We start from the raw sequence: 26,472 nt of genomic DNA, 5'->3' as shown, positions 1-26,472 counted from the left end.
ATCTCAAGACATATTAATAACCTTTAATTTAGCGCAACACATTTTTATATCTGTTTATCTAAAAAAAAAAAAACTTCACTCCTCTAATCATTGTTGATTGCAATGAAATTAGTTTGAGATTCAGTACACACTTAAATGAGCATTATTTCTTCTAACATACCAACAACACATCATCTAAAAAAGGCCCAAAAAGATATAGCATTGGCCCAATCCAATTTCATTTTAGATATACTAAAATGCGACTATTATATAGTTAATATAATATTCATATTTGTTTAGAACAAGTGTTTTGCCCAAATGACTATACAATGCGGATATGTCATGATGCAACTAGTAATCAAACACATTTTGACTTTCTTGCCCTAATTCGATCTAAGACACCAAAACCGAAGATTTCAATTCGGCGTTTTATTCTTCGTTTGCCTCACGGCGGCGAACACCAAAGAGACCATATCTTTGTTTTGAAGAAGTTTTCAATGAAAATGTACTCAAGAAAAAACATTTATCCATTGTACTGTCTGTCTTAACGACAAGCATTTTTAGGGTTTGAGATGAATAAATGCTAAATCAAATGTGATAGTCGTTACACACTGTGTTACCGCCTCATACGTCATCCACGCTATTGGTTTATCTCATAGTTCAATGGCAACAAGATTCTTGATGTTGATAGATATGAAGAAAACCAGAATAAAATCTCATCAACGTTGACAAATTATGGTGAGCTCCATTTCTCGAAAATCGACTCTTGATTTATGATAACAATAGGTGATGACCATGATATCTAGTTTCAAGGAATGTTGATTTTGTGAGCAAGATATGAAAAATAATGAATCTAATGATTAATATCAAAATTGATTCATTATTGATCATATTGATTTAATTTAGATTTGATTAGATGAATGCAAAATGGTATCAATTAATGTTGATTTAATTGTGCTACTCTCTTTAGTATTGCTTTGCGACTCTTGTATTTTTTCATCAATTTGATTTTGAACATAATCTTGTAGAAAAAAGTTTGTGAAAATTTAATACAAGATAAAAATTACATAACCTACCTTATTTTTTTATTTTGGATTACCAACGCTCCTTATTTAAGATATACAAATGTTAATAAGTTAGTAGTTATGTTAGTTTTTAAGATTTGAACCTTGGACATCATTCTTGTACTATTATATACGAGTTAACAATTTTTTTAACACCTTACTGTGTGCAAATGATCACGTTATAATATTTTATTATACTACGGATTTAAGTTATCCATAACATTTTTCTCAATGTGTTTTGAAGCTTGAATTAGTGACACAATTCTATCTTACTTGGTTATGTACCACTTCAACATGGTCACTGCTACTATTACTTTGATAATAGATTTGACTCCTCTAGTAGAATAAGTAGAGTACAATGTGATAAAATTAGGTGTTGTTATTTCAATAAATATGAGATGTGTATAATATCTACATTTGATTTAGTAATACATGTTAAATGTTAAATGAAGTTGCTCACTTTAGATGCTATTTTTTTTTCTACACTTTAGAGGAGTTAAAAAGACTGAACATGCTTGAATTAGTTTATTTGAGTTATGCACCGGTCTATACACTTGTGACGCTGTTTGTGAAAACTTATGAAAATAACTTATGACATGTTCATAAGTCGTTTTCGATTTATTTTCACAAGTTCTCCAAAATAGCTTGTAAGAATAACTTATAGCTTATACTAAACCAGTTTAATTTTATCTTCAAAAATAGAAATAAATTGTCCATAGCAATTTACACGATATATTTGAAGTATTTTACCTCATTCATAAACCACGGGCAATTGATATGACAAAAAATGGAGGCTAAACAACTTGTGCTTGAGACAAAAAGAAATTCTATTATGGTTTAGTGATGACAAAATTTTCGCTTGCCTACCAATTTGTCTAATCGCTAAAACAATCAAACGTAATACAACTGAAATTATTCTATCCCATTTTTTTACTATTTTTTAACCAATCAAATGCACCTTTATACTCCAATTTCCAATGTCTTTCTTTCTCTAGAAGTAAAAATCTTACATGAAAAAATAGTCCACCGTTACCCATTAGGGGTAAGTTGACACTTGATCCAATAGCATAGCAATATCAAAAGGGTAAAATTGAAAAATTGTAGAAAATGGAAGCTAAATATATATAAGAGGTGGCAACTAGGAACATAAAAGAATTTTGGGTTTTTGCTCTTTTTCATTCATAAGACTGAGAGAGAAAAAAAACAGAGAGAAAGAACACAACACAATCACGAGTACTACCGAAGGAACAAACACAAAGATTGTTCCAACACTGAAACCTCAACAAAGATCTTTCCTTTATTTGTTTTTGTGAGAACCCTTTAATCCCTTTCTTCTTCTTTCACTGTTTGGATCTGCAATTTTGCAGGTTTCATTCTTTTACACACTATCTCTTTCATGGGTCAATTACCGAATTTTCAATGAATACATAAAAAAGTTACTTTTTTATTGTTATTCTTGACTACCCTGTTGATGATTTTGGCTTATTTTGATGAAAGGTTTCAATTTTGTGCAGCTTTCGAAGAAATTTTTGTTGGGGTGGTTGAAGTTTTGCAATTGCTGGAGGTTTGTGTTTGTGCCAATTTGAAGAAGATTTGGTGGTTTTTGTGGGAATTGAGAATTATTCACTCTACAGGTGGGGTTTTCTTCACTGTTTTGATTGTTTTTGAAGTTGATTTTTTTTAGGGCGTAAGCATGTTTTGTTAATTGCGTTATTAATGTGATGAAGATTTTGTGGTTTTTTGTGGTCTATGTTTTGAGACTTAGATTTTTTTTGTTGAAAACCACTTTTTGAAAAGCTGTTAAATTTTTTTGAACGTTGGATTTGAATATTTAACAATCTTCAAAGGTGGAAATTGAAACAGGATGAGAAACAATTGATGGTTGAAACCATGAAAATTTCTGAAATAAGCACTTTATAACTATAACACATGATTGTGCTGTTTTTTCCCCCTTGGTTCCACCCCTTTTCTTTTCAAAACTGAACCAATCAAGTTCATGTCTTCCCTATTGACTATATGAAACTGAATGAAAAGTAATTACAATTTAGATCATCTAAAGGAGCCGTTGTATCCATGTGAAACTGAATGCTTCTCTTGATATAAATTGGTGCTGGTCATGTGTAGTTTGATGTTTTTAGTCTATCTATGCTTACACAAGCTGAACGTGTTTTTGTTATGCTAGTGTGTAGGCTTGTAACTGTATGAATTTAAGTTATCAACTGTATTATTTGGGTGATGATTCCATGTGCTATTTGGGATTGTCTAGAATTCTGAAGCACCAACACTTTTGATCAAAGGCGTGTCCGACATGGGACATGCAACACCGACACATGTGATTACATTCAATTAATTTAATTTTCAAATTATTACCGGTGCTGATGTGTCACTGTTGTGTCTGGTGTGCACGTTTGTTTCAGTGCTTCATTGGTCTAGAATGATTTTTATGGTCTATGGTTTTTTGGATATTTCAATTTCTTGAAATATGGAAAAAGAAAACGATGTGAATGAATTCTATGGTTCATTTTCTGTTTGCAGATTATTAGCTTTAGGCATGGATTAATATTTTCTGTTGGCCTTACTGGGAACACTTGTTTTTCCTAGTTGGTCTTAGATGGCGTTTTGCTTGAATGCTAGGGCTTCTTAAAATATTGATAGTCTCCTTCAAAGCTTTTAGCTGTACAACAATGGTTGCGGGTATAGAAATACTTTTTTCCAGTTAGTTTGTTTAAGTTTTGGGGTTTGTGGCACATGTTAAATGTCTTTTTGAAATGGCTTAGAAGCCTTCTTTACCGTAATTTAAGAGGGTAGCTTGAGAAAGAATGATTTATATAATTTTGTTGGTTTTCATGTGACAAATGATGATTTTTATATGGTATCATCTGTTTCATTATGTATTCCCTAATAATTTTGTAAACATTCTTTTCGTTCCAATAACCGACAGCTTTAATCAGGTTCTGTGGAAGATTGAACCATGAAAGATTGAATCATGGATCCTGAAGGAAAAAAGTTTGGAGGAGGTAAAAGTTTTTTATGATAGTGCTTTATGATAGTGCTTTATGTTGTATACCTAATTCTATAAAATCTTTATTTGATGTCTCTGTTTTGTATTATTGTATATACAAGTCCGGATTTCATATGTTTATGGCACTGACTGTGCTTGTTATCTAATTGACAATACTGGGTTAAATTTTTAATTATTTATTCGTGATTTTAGTTGTTTATTTGCCCTTTTGGCAGATTTGAAACTTTGTCAATTATCACCCGTTCATTTTTTGGGAATTGAATGGAAAACATTAAATTCTATTAGCATCTTTTGAAGATTTCCGTGCAATTATCCCTTTTTAAAGTTTTCTTGTGTATATTTTATATTTAGCTAATACTTACAGTAAGTCACTTACTCATCAAAGAAAAACTGTGTTTTTTGACATTCTGTGTTTTTGAATCCTCAGGACCGAGGGAGTTGACAGGTGCTGTGGATCTCATAAGTCATTTCAAATTAATACCGCACTATGAATTTTTCTGCAAGAGGCCGCTTCCTGTGTCAATCGCGGACACACACTACCTGCACAGTGTAGTAGGAGACACAGAAGTAAGAAAAGGAGATGGCATGCAATTGGATGAACTCATTCAGAATACATCTTTCTCAAGAGAGACAAGTGCTCGGATACAGCCTTTCGACTTGGATATACTCAAGGAGTCTTTCCAACTAAGGGAAACAGCTCCCATCGATTTGCCTGCTGTAAGAAATTTTTAGTGATTTTGATCATACTTAGTTTTTAATTCTTGCTGAAATCATTCAGCATGCTATCTTAGTTTTTGTTAACAAAGTTTGATGATGTGTTCTTTGTGGACTTGTATCTTGATTGTTCCTTGTATTTTCCCTAATAGGCGGAGAAAGGAATACCAACAATTGCAGGAAAATCAAAAAGTGAGAAAGACAAAGAGAAGAAGCATAAGAAGCACAAAGACAGGGATAAGGACAAGGACAGGGAGCATAAGAAGCACAAACATCGTCACAAGGACAGAAGCAAAGACAAAGACAAGGACAAAAAGAAAGACAAAAGCGGGCATCGTGATTCCAGTGCTGATCACTCAAAGAAACATCATGAAAAGGTTGAAGAAATTTAGTTCGCTGCATCTATATTCTTCAGATTAAGAGAAAACGTGTTCTGAAAATCCTGTCATGCGATAACATTGCAAATTTACCTGACTGTTTTTTATGATTTTTAATTAGTGTTGTGCTGTTACTGTTAACTCTCAATTACTTGTAAACTCTGTTTAGGATCCACTGAAGGAGATCATTTTAATTTGATATCAGTGATGTTAAATAGCGGCGCTATAGCGTTACTGCATAATGGAATTTGAACAAATCACCATTGTTCCACGATACCTATTTAGCACAAAATATTATGAAATAACAGTTATAGCGGCTCTATAGCACTATTGCGTAGTGGAATTTGAACAAACATCTATTTTCCGCGATCCGCCATTGACAACACTGTTCGATGCCATCATTTGCTCTACATACTATTTGGACATGTTACAGATATTTAGTTCTATTTATTAACCTTTTACGTTTGCTCAATATCTTTCAGAAGAGGAAGCATGACGGAGATGATGATGCTAATGATGTGCACAAACACAAAAAGAGTAAGGTAATAAAGTAGTAAGAAGCTTAGTCTTGTGATGAGTTTTTTGTCTTTTCTGTCCCAGCACATTTCTGGTGTATATTTCTTAGTGGTTGACAGTGTCTAAACTTCTGTGCTCAATTTCTTAATTTTTGCAGCATAAGAGCTCAAGAATTGATGAGTTGGGGGCAATAAAGGTTGCTGGCTGAAATAGTTATGTACTTAGTTCACTCTCTTTTCCTCAATTGGTTGTTGTCATTTGTATGTGAAGGAGACTTTTGCCTGACATTTTCAGATTTCTTGAGGTACATCATTATATCTTCCACAATTTTTATTTTTTTCTCTGATTTCAACGACTATTCTTTTTTGGAGTTTTAATGGGGAACCCTTAATTGCTTTTATTTGCAAAAAATTGTATCAGTCACCCATTTTATTCCTAGTTATAAGACTCAGGACACACTATCTAGTTAACAATATTTCCTGGATTGAGCAACAAATCTCTACCAGTGTTCTCAAATAGTGGCTATAGCATTGCTGTAGCACTATAGCTAAGCGGAATTTAAACAAATCACTATCGTTCTCAAATACGCTAATTATTAGCAGCTATAGCGCCGCTATAGCACTGTAGCGTAGCGGAATTCGAACACAACACTATTTTCCACAATTGACAACACTGATCTCTATTGTCAATTTCAAATTTAATTGTTGGGGAGTGGAGGAAGAGGGAATTGGAGATAGTTGTTTATCAAATATAATCAATTGTAAGACAAATCTACCCTGGCTGCTGTTGTTCAATAGCCAGGGTTGCAGATTAAGTGTGTGCTTTCATTTCCTTTCAGACCCTGATTGATTTTTTTTCTTTTACATCATAGCATCTTAAAATGTCTGCCATTATCAGTGTAGTAATGTGCTTCCTGACCCTCTCATTTTTCTCCTTGGTGGGTTACCCCTAGGTAGTTAGTTTGCAGGTGAGTTAATGAGACAATTAGGAGAAATAAGGAATGTTGCCAATAAATAAAAGGGATTGAGCATGAGGGTTGTTTTGTCATTTGAGAGGAGGTGCAAACCCTCAAAGTTCTGCAACCTGTTATGTAATCAATGGGAATTCTTCTCTATTTCTGTGAATCTGTGATACAATGTCAGTTGATATCAATCGGCATCAGAGCTCTGATCTTGGAGGGTAGGATGCCAGTTGTGATAAATATGTGAATGCAATGGTTGTGGCCGATGCTGCTTCGTTGACGATGATACGGGTAGAGAGGTATTATGTCCAGAAACTACAGTACCTCTGGATGGCATAAGCTCCACAGAAAATATTGCGAGAGAAAGGGAAGAGGGAAGGGTAGGAATGGACTAGCTTTTACAGCAGTTGGTTCAATCTGTTGACCTAATGGACCTGCCTTGAGTTACTGAAGAAAATAATCGAGCTTTACCCGACTCTTCTTAAGTAATAAGCCAAGTAAGTCCAGCAGGGTAGAGCTACCAAAACAAGTTCCATGCTACCCATGTGCCCTTGTTCATGTTCACGCCGTCTGTCACCTCTAAACCAGGAGCCACAACTCATGCAATCAATCCAAACCTCCACCTCCTGACTCTGGTGTGTTAGTGGCGCAAAAAAGTTTTTGTCGTACTGAGGAACATTTTGGCTACTAAAACAATGCATGTTGCCTAGGCTATATATAAGAGGGAATTGAGAGGGGTCTCTTGTCATTTAAGAGAATTAAGGTCTTTAGACTATGAGCAATATAAAATGTTGGTCATTTACATAGTGTAAGTTAGGAACTCGCTGACCTCATCTTCTCTTATTCTATCAACGAAATTCCATGTTTCAGTCTGTGCATTCTCTCTTTTACGTCTATTGCTGTGTTTTGTAACTTGAATTTGTCAGAGGTGCACAATCCGGAAGTTTTGCAATCTATTTTGTAATCAAAAGGAACTCTTTACCATTATTATGCTGTGATAAATTACCGGCTCATATCACTCGTTTCCCCCCAAATTATTATAATAATTTCACTCTGGGAATCACTGGGAGTTTTCTCATTTTCTGTTGATTTTTCTTGAATCTCTAACTGGATATATTCTTAAAAGCAGTGTGATAAAGTGGAAAAAGAAAGAATTAGGAATTTTATTGACGGCTTAAAATGATACTGATGTCTTGCAGTTGTTTTTTTGTTGTTGCAGAGTAGCTAGGGGACCTGACTATAAGATTATCATGATGGTGAATTCACCTGATGGTGGAAAAGGAAGCAGGTAAAATATGATGAAGATAAACTATTCTTGTATAATAACAATTACCTTATAGAATTGCTAGTGAACTTTGGTCTTCCTTTTCCCAGTTTTTGGAGCACTGGATATATCTCAACATGTATGCATTGTTTTGACTTTTTTTCCTTCTTTTTATATATAAAAAATATTCTGTACTTTATAATTTACTCAAGAGTTTGTTTAAACTACATCTAGAAGCTTTTTGTTTAGGATAACTGAAATAACTATAGGGAGCTTGTGTGTGTATATCGATAACTCTCCCGTACCATTTATTTAACATCGACGCATGGATCTGTATATAGTTAATTTGTAAACTATATGGGGCGGAACGTTCCGCGCCCTAATATTACTTTGATGGATGGAAAAAACGTGAATTTTGTGTCGTTCTGAAGTAGGCTTTCAAAAATATCGTTAATTTTTTTTCTTCTCCAGGAATGTGGGGTTGGGAAGTAGACTTTTGAAAATATCTGGTTTTTTTTATTTATTGAAATGAAAGGACATTGCTACCTGATTCTCAATTTTTTTCTTTTACACCCCCATCCTCAATGATTTTCTTAGTGCCCAAAATACTCTTGTTCCTATGCTCCTTTTGGAAGTTACTTTTCTTCACCCCCAAATGCATAAATTTTGCATGTCTGGATGTGTATTTTTGAACAATTTGTGCGCCCTGGGTGCATATTTTTGAACATAGTAGGGTGGAGGTTAGTAGCAAATGATGGAAAATGGTGTCCATTCTTTTGTCTTTGAGGAAGAGGCAAACAAAATTGACTTCCAAAAACTAGTTTTGAGGTCAAATTGTTGTTTCTCCTGCAAGAAACTTGGTTTTTGAAAAGCACAAACACAGAATAATACCTCTCCATAATCGCAAGCTCTATAACGAAAAGATTCCCCCCTTTTTGCAGCACCTCTGCTTTGAAAGGTTGCTGTTGCACCTTGCTGTGTTATAGTCGATGGTGTAACCCCTACTTTGCTGTTCTTGCTACTGTCAATGGTGTAACTCTTACTCTGGTGTTGTGGTGCCTCACGACGCCTCCTCTTAGCGCTACACTCTGCCACCATATAGGACATGTCCATAGTCATAACCATAATGACAAAGCCACCAAACATCAACCTTAAATCTAATTGAATCCATCTGTGTCATAAGCTAATACCTCCCTCAAGTGAGGGTACGTAGGGGTCTTGCCGTCTACGGGAGGAGAGTTGCAAGGTTGAGGGTTACAAGAGTTTAGGACTGAGGTAGGGTCAGGTTATGCATTTGGTTTACAAAAAGGAAAAGGTGATGGGGTGACAAAAATAAGGGGTGCTGGTAGCTCCACCTTCTCTAAAGGCACTTGATTGCATCAAGGAAATCCCATCTATCTTGCCAATCTCCAATCTGAAAGAGCTCTCTATCTTGTTCCAAACTATATGCTAGTATTTGATTACAATTATGATTTTTTAAATAGAAGTTATTATAAAGTAGTTTTTTTAATTTGTTTTGGGAGTACAACTCAAGTGTACTGGTAAGTGGTAACTACTAAGTTGCAGAGACGTTTGATATACTAAAGTGTGAATTCAAACACACAACTCTTCATTTCACGACATGAGAGTTTTGTTGGTAAATTGTTTTGAATCAAAGCAATAATTTTTTTTAAAGATAGTCATCAATTTAAAAGGTTTATATTTAGATTTGTTAGAATAGTTGGAAACGAACAATGTTTTAGGATTATTTTTTTTTTGGTCAACAAGATTTCTTTTCCAAAATAAATTTTTTGTAACAAGTAAAAAGAAATACAACCGTAACTTTATTTTCACCGTCTCACCTTGAATGGTCCATAAAATGAACTCTTTTTTGGTCGAAAGAGATGAGATAAAATGACCTAAACTAGCTGAAAATTCCTCCATACCATATTCCTGGCCTACTAAAATCATGTGCATGTGCTCACAGTTTTTCTTTTTTGTCACATGATCTCACAGTTGTTTATCCTACTAAGAATATGAGTAGTGGGATTCTTTGCTGTATTTGGTGTGAAATTTTGACAATGTGGTCGTGGTTGATTTATTGATAACAACATGTATAACTGGGAAAGTAATCATCAAGTCAGAACAAAGACTCTCTAGAGTAACGTTGCAACATTTTTAAGTTGAAAGACTCTCACAATCTCAATCATGACATAGAATTAATTGATGTACTTTTGAAAGCTTAGAGACTCTCACAATCTCACAAGTAGTTCAAAAGTACCTTGTACGAAAAACTTACTAGCACTACTTACACAAGTTATCATGGATTGTTTTGTCAAAAGTATTTGACTTATTTGTCATGACTCTCTCATCAGTTTGACAAAAAATAAATATGAGTTAAATTTTGAGCCACACATATTGTTGTCTATTAATTTTGTCAAATCAATGTCCCGGTTGTAAAGATAAAAAGAACCGTAAACTTTTGCTTTTAGAATGTGATATTTGATCTTTGTTAAAGTTTTAGACCGTTTTTAAATACCGGTCAATCATGAATCACCTATGAAGTCCATATATATGATACGATATGACACGATACAGTAAAATTTTAAAATTCAAGATACGATACGGCTGGGATACTTCAATAAAAAAATTAAATTTAAACTACATATTAGAACTCAAAATACAAAATATAGACTAAAACTCAAAAGCAAAAAAACTAGTGCAAAACCTAGACTAAACAGACATAGAAAAACGATAAGGCATAACAACGAAATTGCCTTCACAAATCAAAACAATGGCATCTTTCTCAAACAAACAAAGAGACACAAAACAGACGACGGAAACAATAGAAATATAAATGTAAGTAATATTGATAATAAAGAAACATATATGATATATCCTAAATAAAAAGCATCATTATTTAGTCAATTATATATATACCAAATATAATAGAAACATCAGGCAGCCCGCACAGATCGATTTTCCACCGCCTATTCCTCGTATCCCAGATGTTTTTGAAAAGTATTGGATAATTGTTTTTTAAAAAAATAAAATTTAATCTTCAGATACTTTCCTGATACGTATCGAGAAGTATCAGACATATATCAGTACAGAATACACAGATGATACAATACATCATCCATTTTAAAGTATATGAGCTTCAGAGTTGATCAGATATCAAAGTGACCAACCATGGAGCTTGTCTAAGAATTATCAATCACAATTTTGTTTTTGGGTGTATTTGACATTATTGTTTCTTGGTACGAATGTCAACAATAATTAGTCCAAATTATTTCAATTTCAATATTGAAATGCTGAGCAAGTATCGTGTGAAAGATTCTGTACTATGAGTTTTGATCCTTTCTATGGTATAAGACTAGTTGGATTGTTTCCTATAGTTTTATAGTAATTTTAAATAAATCGCAGATGCTATACAAATGATTTAACAGGCAACTTTCCACTTAAAAAGTCCATTTCAAGTTTTAAAAATGTGAAAACTATCAAATAATTTTAACTTAATTCTTGAAACTCTTTTTAACTTCAAATTTGAAAGTAGCATTTAATGTGAAAAATCTACAACATTACGTTTGGTCGAAGTAAAACTGGACTAAGATTTCTTAAGAAATATCTTAGATTTAAGTTTCGTGGATAAACAAACATGATTAAAACAAAAGACCCATTAAAAGTGACCACCCAAATTTGTCCATAGAGATTAATCATCAATAAAATTGATGAATATTCCACACTATAACATGTTTAATTAAAAAAAGGACTAAGTAAAACGCTATCTTTATACAAATCTTGACATAACTTTTCAAAATATAATTTTGTTCTTTATATTTTAATAAATTTTGTTACTACTTTATTTATTTTTTTAATAAGTGTTACTACTATATTTGAATCACGCTTGTATCTTTTATGAGTGGAATCATGAACTCGTTCTGTGTTAACATCATTAGTGTCATGTGGTGGAATTGTTTTGGGGTTGGGTGACTGAAGGGTACTGCTCATTATCCTTCTCTTGTTCGGTTATCGTTGGATGTTTCTCTTAGGAGTTTGTGTTTTTGTTGTGGTTTTAGTTCTTGCTCTTGTTTTAATGGAAGGATTTATTTGATTTTGTTATCACTTGACTTGTATGCATGTTTGAACTCTTGTAGGAGACCTCTCCTTTTTGTTTAAGTTATAATATTTATTTGCCATTCAAGAAAAATTTGAGCAAGAATACAAGCTATATTGTTATCATTTGGTCATCAACTTGTATTCTTAAAGTAAAAAAATAATATTTATATTCTTAAATACTGATTCCACGTTCACATATTAACTCTTTTTTTAGGTTTCATCCACGTTCACATATTAACTTTTTTTTAGGTATCTTTCAAAAAATGACATAAAATGTTATAAAGGCTACCTTTTTTGAGTGGTGTGGTCTTGGTTGGATTGTTGGCTATAGTGTGGCTTTTGCATGTGGTCACTATATGATTTTGAGTTATGGAATATTCGGCATGGAGGAAATTATTAACGCCCCTAAATTTTACCTCTTTGAAACTTATTTTTAAAGGTGCGTTTGATCCTACTTTTTTAGGTTTAAAAGTCACTTTTAGAATAAAGTTGAAAATTAAAACTTTGAAGTTGAAGTTAAAATTATTTGGTATTTATTGTTTTTTTCAACTTAATTAGCATTTTAAGTTAAAATCTTATTGGTAAAATATTTTTAAAAGAGCTTTGAGATTTATACAAATTATCATAAATAAAATAAAACTTTTATTATTTTTTTTCTTTTGAAAGTGTATAATTTTTTTTATGATTTATAAAAAAAAAAACATCTTGCTAGTTATATTTTTAAATGAAATTTTTTATCGTTTGAGATGTCATGAAGTACCACAGATCTTCGGTTAGAATTTTTTTTACAATGATATTTTCTACCATTATAAAATTAAAGTTAGCAAAATTCAACGTGTTAAAAGGTAAAAAAAACTAAGTTGTAATAATTAGCAAGTTTTACTTGTTTCATTAACAAATTAACAAATAAAAAAGAAAAACAAATGAGGCTGACAGGATTCGGAACATAAGCGTGCAAAATGGTCAGCGAATAAGCTAGCATAAAGTTCAATTTATTGACTTCTACTTTTTCAGTTTTTTCTTCTTTAATATTAAGTCACTTTTTTTATTAAGAGCTTCGTATGAAATGTGTTTGGTCCAACTTCTTTCTTAAAGTAGAAGAGAAGTTAAAATTAAGTCGGGCCAAATACTAAGTTGTTCAAAAAATAAACTTCTAGACAGTAAAATACGTGTAAAAAAATAAAACATTCGATTCTAAACATTCAAAGAGGTAGGCGTGTTAGCAAAAATGTGGGTACTAATAGTTATCCATTTGATAGATTATGGATAACATATTATTTTTTGGAATAGAAGATTCTGTATTTTATGGTTGAGAACTTGCACTAATTCATTCATAAAAGGGAAAAAAAACTCCACACTTATTCCTTTACACTCTTTTGCCAAAAAAGTTTTGACAACTAAAAAGGATTTAAAAAGTGAAGGTAGTTTTTTTCTTCATATTTGTTTGTATGTTCCGTAGATAATAATCATGCAACTCTAAAACAGTTTTTATGTCTATTTAATATACTTTCAAATTTAAATATTAATCGATCAATTTACATGATACTTTGTCTTATTTAAGATGTGTTAGCAATTTTTATGATACTCACTTTATCACATCAAGTTCTTTTAATGCAATGGAAAATTAAGACACGGATTTGTCAAACTTATGGAAACCTCTTATACACTTTATTTGAAGATACTCTTATATTTTTATGACCACTTTTGAGTCTTTAGTTTTTCGGTTATTCAATTTTTAGTTTTATTATTATTTTAACACTTTTCCTTTATTTTGTTATCTTAAACTGATTTTTTTTTTGAGAGGGTTATCTCTTAAACTGATTATTGTGTGTGACATATAAGGTGTGTATGATCTGCTAATGAAATCACATTTACTTCTTTGATTCACACATATTTTGCTTTGTAGGTTTGTTGTTTTATCTTTCTTGATTATGTGCATTTTTTCAAGTGTTTTTCGTGTGGTTATTCACACAAAATAGTAATAACTATGAATGATGTTTTAAGTCCATGATTTTTTTTTTCAAAGGTTGTTATATGCACACAAAGTGAATTTAATATGAAGAACCACACAAAAAAACACCTAAGAAAATGCAACTAACTTTTGTAATTATGTTATTTTTTGTATGCATAAATGTGTTAGTTCCTCCATATGTAGTGGATTTCCCAAGACACAACTTTTATTTTTTAGCAACTCTCAAGTGAGTTGATTTGTATATTCTTTTTGAGTCTTTTTTTATTTGTACGAACTATCAACACAACTTGATTTCTTCATGTTCTAAAAAACGTACAACTTTTGTACGAGGTATTTAAAAAAATATAACTTCCTTAAAAAAAAAAGTAACTTTTCAATAATTTCAATTGTATCTAACTAATTTTTAAAAACAAACCATGTATAATAAATAAAAGGGAATGGATTTTTTTACAAAAAGAAAATGAATTAATTAATTATTATGAACACAAAATAACTATATTTTAATCAAGACATTATTATTTGATCCTTAAAAACTTTGTACACCATCAAACAATCATAACCATTGGATCCTTAAAAATATTTGACTTCAATCATAACTATTTTGTATAAAGACATTATTTGTATAAAGATATTATTATGAATGATTGTGATTTTCTAAGATCGTACAACTTTTACAATAACATTGTATAAAAATAAACTTTATCTTGAAATGATAGGTCCATCTCATGCACCGCACGAGTGCCTATACTAGTACAACTATAATAGGGGATTAAACTCCGTAAAACAACTACTGTAATATTAAAATCACTCAATAATTTTCTACTCTTATTGAATTGAACTAGTAAATAAACTAAACTAAACCGTCAGTAATTCCTTGAATAAACGTCAACCATTGATGTGGCAAAGAGGTGTGATTCATTTTCTATTGTTTATTTTACTCTTATTCCTTCAATTTCAATTTGTTTCGGTCATTGACATCTAAGGTAGAGGAGGTCGTCTAAATGACGATGTCAGTGCTGATCTTATCATTAGGCTTAGGCTTATAATCAGTGTTGATGTTAGGTCAGACGTTGCTGTTAACATCAGGTTTAGATTCACATCCACGTTGATGTTACAAAGATCTGACTTCGCTTTGACTCCAACTTGAACGAAAGCAGTATGCATGATCCATGTCGTTGCGGCACCAATCACAATGTGTACATCAACAAATAGTAAGAGTACAAGGCTGAGAATGCAATTATCACAGCAATGATCAATATCTGAACGATGGTATAATACTTGAGTTTCTTTAATGCAGTCATCACAATGACTGACATCGACATCAAGAAGAAGATGAACGATGCTGAGGATATCCACGACGGTTGGATTCCCAGTCAGATGATGAGCGACGATGAGTATCATATGATAATGATCACGATAAGAGGAGGATGAGAGATTCAAATGAGAAGAATATTGTTATTGTAATTGAAGATAATTTTTTATATTTTGTTAAGGTATAAGGAATAAATGTAGAAAGAAACAATTATATTAAACTTTGATCTTGTTGACATTTTTTTATTTTTCAAAAGTTGCTTATAACAAGAAATTTAATTAATTGAGAATCAACTGAATATTCTGTTTTAAGTATATAATAAAGAGCATTTAAATATTATGATCATCACGCTGATTGTTGCAAATAGAAACCTCTTGAATATATGGTGATGCTCTTCCGATTGTTGGCGAAAGGTAGGCTGAAACTCTGCACAAGAAACAACATCGAGCAGAATGATCAACTGAATAGTAGTTGCAACCACAAATCTAAATAGAGTAGTGATATATGTACATCTATTTGATAACAACTTTTATGACAACCTTGTTTTTCTTTCTTTTTATTGGTCAAAAATAATGGGGAGAGAGAGAAAAAGGAAGAGAGAGGAAAAGAGCATCATGTGAGTATGAGAGAGAAAGTTGTCCAAAAATTATTATAAAATAGATGTACAAATATCATTTCTCAATAAATACGATGCATGCTTGTGAGGCAAGCATTCTTACCGCTATGAGCCATTTCAGTTGAGCAAGAGAAGGAGAAAGAGATGGGAGAAAAGGAGAAAATGAAGAAATTTTATTTTGAATTATGTAACTGATTTGTGAATGACAGGCGGTGCGTTGATTGAATAGAACATCCAACCTGAAATTTTTAAGACAATTCCATTCTAGAAACTTCTTCTTTTAACATGCTTTTTATTTACATTACCAAAATTATAAACTAAACTATTTTTGTTTTCTTAAAATAACTTTTAAGTCAAACTGATTTATGCTCTTATGACACATATTAAGGAACCCAAAAGTAGAATGCACAATATTCGTTTGAAAACTTAAATTTAACTAAACGGTTTGACTAAATCTTTTAAAAAAAATGGTTGGACTTTAATATTAATATTTTTTAAATGGTTTAAGAGAGTTTGTGTTTTCCTTAAAAAAATAAAATAAAAAAAAGAGAGTTTGTGTTAGAATTATTGTTGGAACAATGTCATTAATCATAATTTATTCACCACTCGACCAAGCTTCATATTATTAGTGCCCCTTCCCCTATATAGCAATCAGAAGACAAAATTTAAAATATGAAATATGAAAGGGCTCTCTCTCCATCCCTCCCTCTCTATTAGAAATGAACTATAGATAAAAAATAAAAAAAATACATAATTTTTAATTAATAGAATACAATGGCGTCGTTCGATTCAAGTAGCCGACTCCACTTAGTTACATAACCTTGGTTGTTTTCTTGTCAAAAAATAAATAAACTTTGGTTGTTTTTGTATCGAATTGTACTAAATCGGCTGATGATTCAGTCTTTAAAATATTTATAACACTTTTTATATAGAAAAAATATGTATTACACTTTTTTTAGATCACTATGAGACTTATAAAATATTAATAAAAAAAATTATATAGACCTTAATTCATGACATTTTAATTAAATAATGAATATCCCCTAAAAATAATGAATGTAATATTCATAAAAGGCATCTATATTTATATAACTAAGCAAATTAAAAGAAAGTATCTATTAAGATAACAATCTCATAAATTATTAATGTGTATATATATCACAAAAATCGTAATATATGATTTCAATTTATTTTTTTAAAGAAATGATTGAAAAATCGTAATATAGAAAAATTAGTTTTATTAGGATATGAGTATTGATTTCTTTTCTTTTTCTTTCACGTGGGAGTGTTATTATTTTCATATCCACAAATGAGCATAATGGTGTCACCTCTAGCTAGTTCTAATAATATTTTCCATTATCTTCTCAAGTTCTCTTCCTCAATTCTTCTTCCAAGTTTGGACAAAGCTTTGGAATATCTGAATCAGGCATGTTTACTTGGTTTGAAGAATTGTTCATGACAAGAAGCTTGTTCACAAGCTATGGTTATTGACCCCTCTTGGCCGCAGTTCGATGATGTTGAAGAAGATATTGAAGCTATGAATTTGAGGACTAGTCTTGTAGTTTGCTCTTGAAATGATATATAACACTCCATCCAAAATTTCCATAATGCCAGGTTTGTACTTTTTGTTATATATTGTCAATAATATTTCCTGGATAGATGAGAGGTCAAGGGTACAAGTTTGTTGGTTCAAATTGGATTTGAATATGCAAGGTGTACAAGGGTAGGAGATTGTATGCGTCGCTGGAAAAAATGAGAAGAAAACACAAGAAGGTTTTCTATTTAGTTGAGAGAAGATTTATTAAAAAACAATTTATGTTTCCCAATATTTATTGAAGTTGTAAATTCCAATATATCGTAAGTTTTTTTTTTTTTTTTACGATAATAAATTTATTGTATTTCATTCATTAATAATAGTAGAGATATAAGATGGAATCCTAATAATATGAATATGAAAACTAGCATGACACAAAGCCATTTTAGCAAAGCTATGAGCGATTTCGTTGGTTTGTCTCCAAATAAACCTAACATCAGAAGCTAATATGCGTCTACAATCAATATATTGTAAGTTGTTGGGTTCAATATCTGATTATTATGGTATTGATGTATATTTGGAAGATGATCAAGGAGATTTAGATTTCTAAAGGTGTTAACACTTTTGATTATGGCATCAAAAATCTTAAGTTCCCCTTAAAAAAAAATCTAAAATCTTAGGTTATACGATTTCTTCCAGCAAATTTTAATTTAGTTTAAAATTTTATTAATGCACATATGAAACCGACCATGTAATCTAAATGCTGTATATAATGCCACGATGTATTGTGTATTAATTGAATCCTTTAAGACATTTGTCTTTTGTCGCATAATGCATGCAAAACAATAATGTATTTTTTTTTTTTCCACGTGATTCTTCTCTCATAGAGTAACGGTCTACTGGCACACGGGTAGATATAGAAGTATAGTACAGAATATAGATATAAGGGCCATTTGTTAAGAAAGGTGTAATTTTGTTTTTATAAAATGGCTTAAGTGTGAATCACTGGACTAAGTGAAAATAAATTTGACCGTGGGAAGTAATAGAGTTAGAGAGACAAGGAATTTTTTTGCAGAATCTATGTTCAGCAATCAGCATATAGATTCATAAAGTGGATAATAACAACCATTCTAGCGTCATCTTAAATGTCGATAGAAGCCGTCTAAGTTCCCTTATCAGAGCTGGCTTCGGTGGTGTCTTAAGAAACAATGCAGGTTTTTACCTTTTAAGGTTTTCCGGCTATATTTATATTTCTTCTGATATTCTTCAAGCTGAGTTATTAGCTATTTATCAAGGCTCGTTGTTAGCAAAAACGATGGACATTGATGACCTTGTTTGCTACTTTGACTCCTTACACAATGTAGATCTCATAAAAGTCCATCTATGAAATTTCATGTTCATGCTATTTTGATTCAAGGCATAAAAGAATTGATCGGGCAAAACAATGTCACTATTTGTTGTTGGATATCTTGATTGTTGGGAAGATGCTACTGCATTTGAAACTTGAAAAGTTCAATGATTATGCATGTAAAACTCAAAGCGCATGGGATTGCCATACTAACCTTAGGTTCGATTCGCCCCCACCAATAACTGTATATTGGATGCAATAGGAGTGATCGGCGAATCCCCTTCATGATACTATGAGTTCCTTGACGTGTATTGCACAACTACACCAAGCGTATCTCCTAACAATATTTTACAGATTTATGATTCCAGCAATTCACTCATGCATTAGAGAATTTATGGATGATTTAGAGTAAGAGAATGAGGGAGAATTATGTTGTTAATGCAACAAAATTCTGTCCAAAATTGTATGTTTTTATATGTCCAACTAATGCCCAAATGCCAAGCATTTATGGTGCATTATATGACTCTTCACATGAGAAAAAGCACCTCTTTGACTTGAATCAATGCTATGATTCATTAAGCACCCTTTTGTCAAAGGTTATGATCATATACACTTGAATCAATGTTATGATTCATTAAGCCAAAGGTTATAACCATACACACTTGAATCAATGTCATGGTTCATTATCTATCAATAAATAATAATGTTCCAATGTATATGAATGGTTTCCATGAAGAGTTACAACTCTTGGTCAAGATTAACAACTTTTGGTTCTAAAGTGATTCCATTATTTGGGAAATCACCAACATTTGTCACACTCTTCGAGAAGGAAATCAGTGTGCGGACTTTATGGCCAAACTTAAAGTTTTGTCGGATATTGATCTCCTTATCAATGCTTCTCCTCCGAATATATTTTGAAGACTCCTTAAGAATGACGCAACATGAACTTTTTTCTCTAAGGATTAGTTCTTTGTGTTTGCCTTTCCTTCTTGTTTTCTTTTGTTGTTTTGATTAGCTTTGTAACAAAAAAATTATTAAAAAAAAATGTAACATATAAACATTATACGTAGAATAAATAGGTCAGCCTATAATTAGACTTAATAGACTTTTCAAACAGCTCAAGTGTGATATATTTAATTAAATATGTTTTTTTTAAACAGCTCAAGTTGACTCATGCTTGGCATTTTTCAACGTGAGTTAACTCACGCTGACACTTTTAAGATCGGCCGACCCAACTTAAAAAATGATTGAATCGATCTAAAAAGTGTCAGTGTGAGTTAACTCACGCTGAAAAAATGTTGAACATGAGTTAACTCCCGCTAAATCAAGGGAATGAACAATTTTCTAATTTGACAATTAGGTTAAAAAGTCTTAAGGAAATTTTTAAAATTTGGGACTTCCTTAAAATATTTAGGCCCATTCCATTTTTGAAAATATTTTTCGATATTCATTTTTCAAAGTTTATGTTCTTTTTAAATAGATGGTGATAAAGAGATGAAAGATTTATGTAATGAATAATTATGATAGATAGAAGATGGAAAACAAACTAGAAAGAATACATTTTCAAAAACAATGAAAAGAATATTTTTGACGTTTTCAAATGTTTTGGAAATGCTACATGTGTTTTAAAAAATTGTAATATAAAATGGTGGTATTGAATTTATATCCTCTTATGATCATCAGTTGAAGTAAAAATGAAAACATAAAACATGGTAAGTAAATGAGCTCATATAATTTGCCAACGGGGAGATAATAAACTATTTGAAATTTTGAAATAAACAATTGTCAACATTTTAAGGAAGTAGATTTCTTGTTGTAACGGTATAGGATGTTGTAGGACATGTGAGTCGTCCGATGAAAGACTAATGGTTGACATCAAACTATATGAAAATTAGATGAACAAATCTGAACCGCTGAATCATTGTTCTATGATTGAGATCAACCACAACGTGAAACAGTTACGGCAGGAGATCCAGGTCCGCATTTTATGGCTTTTCTTATTTCTTTTTAGGAAGGTTTACTTGCAGCAATAGGCAATAAACAAACTCAATTGCATAAGCATTTGATATCTTGATCATTGACCTACCATACCATTTGTAGTTCCAATTGTTTGTATATTCCAAATCATACAACCATTTTCTTTAATGAGAAGTGTCTCCTTTATAGGAAGCATACCATGTACTCCAACTCTTCATGTTCAAACAAAGACAAAGATCTGCACATGATGTACTAAACATTTTTTTTCTTCTTCATAATGCAAAAAGAGCCACAACTTAACGTTCATAAACGGTAATAATTAAATAAAAGAGTTAAAAATGGTTTGCAAAAATACCAAATCATAAAAAGTTGATTCTGCTTAAATTCACTTTCCTTACCGCAATCATATCAGTAATTGATAAAGACTTTAACTTTTGTATTAAGAAAGTGAAAGACAATATTTGAAATATCAACAACTAGCCCTTCCTTCCACTCTCTTCTCTCCATCTCAAATCATAGCCGTCACTCCTTTCTTCTTCTTCTTCTTATTCTTTTCAGAGGGTGATTTAAGGTCAATTTTGACGCAAAAATCACCCCTCCGAATTGTTTTTCCTTTTATCCTAATTGAATAAGTGATTTCACATATTTTTTGTTTTCTTTCGTTTGTTTTTGTGATTTCGTCGTCTTTGAACGACTTTGTTTGTTTTGATTTCCCGTCTTTGTGTGATGTGTTTTTTATTTCCCGTCTTAGTGCGGTGTTTATTTGATTCAAGTTGAAAAATTAGCTTTGAGCAAGTGCAGATCCGATCAATAACAATGACTTTGGCGTCGTCAACGTTGCAGATCCGGAGACATGAGTATTCCGGAGACAAAAATATAGTCATATTTGTAGGCATAGGTACTTTGCCGTTTTATGCTATTAACATGGATGTTGTGAGTTTGTTCACATATTCATCCTTTTTGTTTTTAGCAAATTTGAATTTCTATTGCATTGATGTACTCTATTAATTTGAATGAATATCATTTATTTTGTAAAAAAAAAAAAAAAAACTTTAACTTTGGTAAATAGAATAGTAGCTTGTCAAAAAGCTTGAGATGGATATATGTGGAGATAAACAAAATGAAAAACCTAATATGATCTTAAAAATAAAAATAAAAAATCTTGGATTAATATATAAGGCATATGAAATATTGAACATGAAGTTTTTTAGTTTAGAACATGAATGCCAATTTCTAGTCACAAAAAAGTAAGATTATTTCAAATAAAATCGTTGGATTAAATTTAAAGTTATGTAGTTTATACAGGTAATTTAACTAAATTTGTGAATTCCAAATTAAATTTAAGTTATTTAAATTAGTGTGAGTGAAAAACAAACTAATTCCAATAATTTTTTTACAGGTAATTCCAATCATTTATACATAAACATAAAACGGAAACAAATTAATCATATCATTTAGATAGCGACGCAACAAAAAATAAATAAAGATTAACCGACCATTCACCATAAAGTATATGGGTGTACGTAAAGAGTCACAAATAATTTTTTTTTTTTTTTTTTTGAAGGAAGAGTCACAAATAAATAAGTTGGGACCAATAGGGGACATTTAAATTAACGTTACGTACTGTACACATAATATTTCTTTAGAGGAATGATGGTCTGTGTAATTTGAGAATCTGATCTGTTTTATTTTTTATGAAGTATTATTATTTTAGTGTTACCTTTATTCAATGCAACGGTGGAGTGCATGTAAATGTAATTTATATCCACAATTGAATCATAATTATTACAGCTTATAATCACTAATAATTCAGTGTGCTTTCATAATGAAGAGGAGAGAATAATGTCCTTGTAATCATTTTCAATAATTATAGGCTACATTGTGCACAATTTATCAATGATGGACATGATCATTTTTCTTCGTGGATACTCGTTATTTACAGGAAAATTATCTACTACTAGTACTAGATTTAAAAAGAAAAAGTGGAGAAGTGTCATAGTGACAGTAATAAATTAATAATTTTTACAATGATTTATAAGAGAATTGGAGTAAGCCTAGGTGTGGCAGCAATAAAAATTAGGCTAAAATATGGTTTTGGTCCCTGCAAATATGCCTCGTTTTAGTTTTAGTCCCTGCAAAATTTTTTTGTTGTTTTTGGTCCCTGCAAATATGTCTCATTTTAGTTTTGGTCCCTGGCTCCACTTTTGTGATAATTTGCACACGTGTCACATGATGACTGAACCATTTATTAGAGAAATAGTCCCTGCAAAATCTTTTGATTTTGAAAAAGGTCCCTGGGACTATTTCCAAAAACAAAATATTTTGCAGGGACCAAAAACAACAATTTTTTTTTACAGGGACTAAAACCAAAACGAGACATATTTGCAGGGACCAAAACCATATTTTAGCCTAAAAATTAAAAATTAAGAGATATCATCCTGTATATAGAATCTAAAAAGTCATTTTTTTAACGAAGAAAGTGATTTATTTGGCATATGTGTATGAAAGAAATTTGATTGAGTGAAAAATATTCATATTGTGTGTTTTATAAATTTTTCGACGGAGATTAATTATTGTGAAAAATTTTTGACGAAAATTTCTTTTACAATTTTTTTTCTATAATTGTGAAAATGTTGTAACGATAACACGATAATTGAAACATAATAATTCACGTAAAAAAAGCTATATCCAATTAGAAAGAAAGATTGAGAATAAAAAGTATTATATTGAGAAGAATGATAAAACTCAACAAATGGAAGAATAAAACATGAGGGAGATTGATTAGCTATTTGAACCAGAGGAAAAAGAGTTGGAAGTTATGAGTTTAATGAGTAAAATATTAATCTAACATATGAATTATTAATATTTGTTATAAAAAAAGTAGAAATATTGATTTTGGAATTTATAGAATGAATTTGATAACCTATTTAAGTTGGTCTAGTTATATTGACTTGGGACATGAGAGTATACTCCTCCTCGATGTCTCATTGCGCAACTTTTACTGCAGTTGTCGGCTATTATGAAAGCCATAGAAGTAGTTCAAGGTAAACGTTGGAGAAACTATTGAAACAAATTCTCAGCTTGCAGTGTTAGCTTTCAAGTCCAAATCTTTGGTTCCTTGGAAGATAAGCAACCATTGGAAAATGTTTTGATTTTGTGCAATGATATGACTGTACTCGTTTCTCATATACAAGGAAGAAAACTATTGTGCTGATATTTTGGTCAATTTGAGTTTAACCGTTGATAGTTTTTCATATTGGAATAGCATACCTCATCATATTAGAAAACCTTTTTGGTAGGAACAAACTTGGTCTTCCAAGTTTTAGATTCTCAAACTCTTAAGAGGGTTTTGGTTTGGTACCGGCCTCTCTCTTCCTTTTGTATATCATTTTTACATTAATATATTTTGGTGAGGCAATGCTCTAATTGCCCACTTTGGTTTAAAAAAAGAAAAACGATGCATTTTATATAGTGATTTTTAAGTAAGAGATCCTTTTCATCTTAACCAGAGGTCACATGTTTGAATTCAGTCATAAGAAATGGAATCATGCTAATTCTTTTAAAAGAAGTTTTTCCATCAATTATGATTTTATCCGACTTGAGGAATTAGTTTGTGCACATAGATAATACTCGATTCATATATAAAAAAACTAAAATAACCAACAACTAGTTATAACTTCGTTATAAAAATAAAAACTAACCATAACTAACTAGTAACTATACCTTAATCAATATGTCAATTTAATTCAAACAAATCTACAAATAAATCTAAGAGATTAGATATATAAATAAATGACTTGTATGTAACCACATTTGAGTAAAATTTAGTTTCCTTCCAAAAAATTTTTTAGAGGAAAATTAAGTTCAACCACTTATAATTAATTTAAATCTTACTCACCATGTCTTTAATTGTTTTAACGAAAATAGTTGTGTCTAAATATAAATTTCAAATTATTAATATACACAAAATGTAGTAGAACTCTCTTCGTCTCAACGTTTAAAGGATATTGGAGTAGAGTAATGATATATGAACATCATTTTGATACAACCAACAACTCTTTTGCAATTTTTTAATCTATTTTTAATGATTTCGATTTGCGTGCTTCTCACATTATCAAAGAGTGTTGCATTAGTTGTTCAATTTTGGTTGTACATATAACACAACTCATTGAAATACTATAATTAAGGACAGTGGAGTATATCATTTCAATCTACACCCTCTAGTTAATATTTTTTTTGAGGGAACCCTCAAGTTAATATTATAAACAAAAATCAATATTTTAGATTCATTTATTAAATGATATAGGTGGTCTATAATAAAGTTCATATACAAAATAAATATTATTTAAGAGAAATTAAACATATAAGGGTCTTGTTAACGAGTGCATTCGGAGCACTCTTTAAGAATTCCAAAAGAATAAATTATTCTATAAAAAAAGTCAAATATTATAATTTTCAATGCATTAATTATACAAATTTTCACAAAAAATTACAATTTAAAGGCCTTAAAGGATGTGTGGTGACACTCGTTAACATTTTCGACATATAAAGATCAAATCAATGCACAATACATTTTTTTTTTTACAAAAATAAACGATATCCATTCATTCAAATTGATAGAGTACATTGATACAATGTAAATTCAAATTCGCTAAAAACAAAACAAACTCACAATATCCATGTTAATAACATAAAACAACAAAGTACTCATGCCTATAAACTTGACTATATCCAAGTCTCCCGCAGGGCCGGCCCATAGCCCTTCGAGGCTGGGCGACGACACCGGGCCTCCAATTTTTATTTTATTTTTTATATGTAAGCCATGAAAATAATGGTTATATATCTATTAAAAGCAAATTAATTCAAATTGTACAGTTTGCTTTAGTGGCATGGCCACTTTTTGATGAGTGTGAGGTCATGTGTTCAAGACTCAAGACCCGCAAAAGTGTGATTTTTAATATTATTTTTTTAAATAACTTATTTATTTTTTTGGGGCCCAGATTTTTTTTTTTTGCATCCCTTATAAAATTAAAACCGGGCCTATGAATTTGTTAAGACGGCCCTGGTCTCCGGAATACTCATGTCTCCGGATCTGCAACGTTGACGATGCCAAAGTCATTGATCGGATCTGCATTTGCTCAAAGCTAATATTTCAATCTGAATCAAATAAACACCGCACTAAGACGAGAGATCAAAAAACACACCGCACACAGACGAAAAATCAAAACCAACAGAGTCGTGCAAAGATGACGAAATCACTAAAACAAACAAAAGAAAATTGAAAAATATATGAACTCACTTATTTAATTAGGATAGAAGGAAAAACAACTCATATGAGTGATTTTTGGATCAAAATTGACCCTAAATCATCTCTCTAACAAGAAGAGGAAAAAGAAGAAATTGGTGACTAGGGTTTGAGAATGAGAGAAGAGAGAGTTATTGATGAAATGCACAATACATCTGAAATCAATTATAATGATAGTATAAAAACTAGTAAAATGTTGACAAATATTTTAAGATATTGTTTAAACAACGGTATTTATGAAAGGTGGGATCATGGTGCTAAAAGAAGATGGTGTAATGAACCATGGAGGTTGAGTGAGAATGAGAACACACCATTTTCGATGACCGACATCCGCATCTATGGCTCCGCATATATAGCTCACTTCACCGGTAGCCATGTCACTATCATGCCTTCATAGCTTACTTCTCCATTTT

At 31.3% G+C, this 26,472-nt stretch overlaps 1 protein-coding gene across 6 annotated transcripts; it reads left to right on the top strand.

The window, feature by feature from the left end:
* Positions 1-2,192: 2,192 nt before the first annotated feature.
* LOC25500747 (mediator of RNA polymerase II transcription subunit 19a) lies at positions 2,193-8,304 on the top strand. Of its 6 annotated transcripts, none has more exons than XM_024773829.1 (9): positions 2,203-2,410; positions 2,558-2,677; positions 3,985-4,060; positions 4,493-4,782; positions 4,932-5,156; positions 5,639-5,698; positions 5,830-5,976; positions 7,853-7,921; positions 8,008-8,304. In XM_024773829.1, exons 3-7 carry the CDS (start codon positions 4,030-4,032, stop codon positions 5,878-5,880), a joined length of 657 nt encoding a protein of 218 aa, XP_024629597.1. In that variant the 5' UTR covers positions 2,203-2,410; positions 2,558-2,677; positions 3,985-4,029; the 3' UTR covers positions 5,881-5,976; positions 7,853-7,921; positions 8,008-8,304. The 6 variants fall into 6 exon arrangements, with proteins under 6 accessions (XP_024629596.1, XP_024629597.1, XP_039685202.1 ...); XM_039829268.1 differs by having other exon boundaries at positions 7,833-7,921; XM_024773828.2 differs by having other exon boundaries at positions 2,193-2,352; positions 7,853-8,304.
* The last annotated feature ends 18,168 nt before the right edge of the window (positions 8,305-26,472 follow it).

The sequence above is a fragment of the Medicago truncatula genome, chromosome 8 (genome assembly GCF_003473485.1).
Source record: "Medicago truncatula cultivar Jemalong A17 chromosome 8, MtrunA17r5.0-ANR, whole genome shotgun sequence".
In the NCBI taxonomy this organism is placed as follows: domain Eukaryota; kingdom Viridiplantae; phylum Streptophyta; class Magnoliopsida; order Fabales; family Fabaceae; genus Medicago; species Medicago truncatula.
This window is presented reverse-complemented; position numbering and strand designations above follow the sequence as displayed.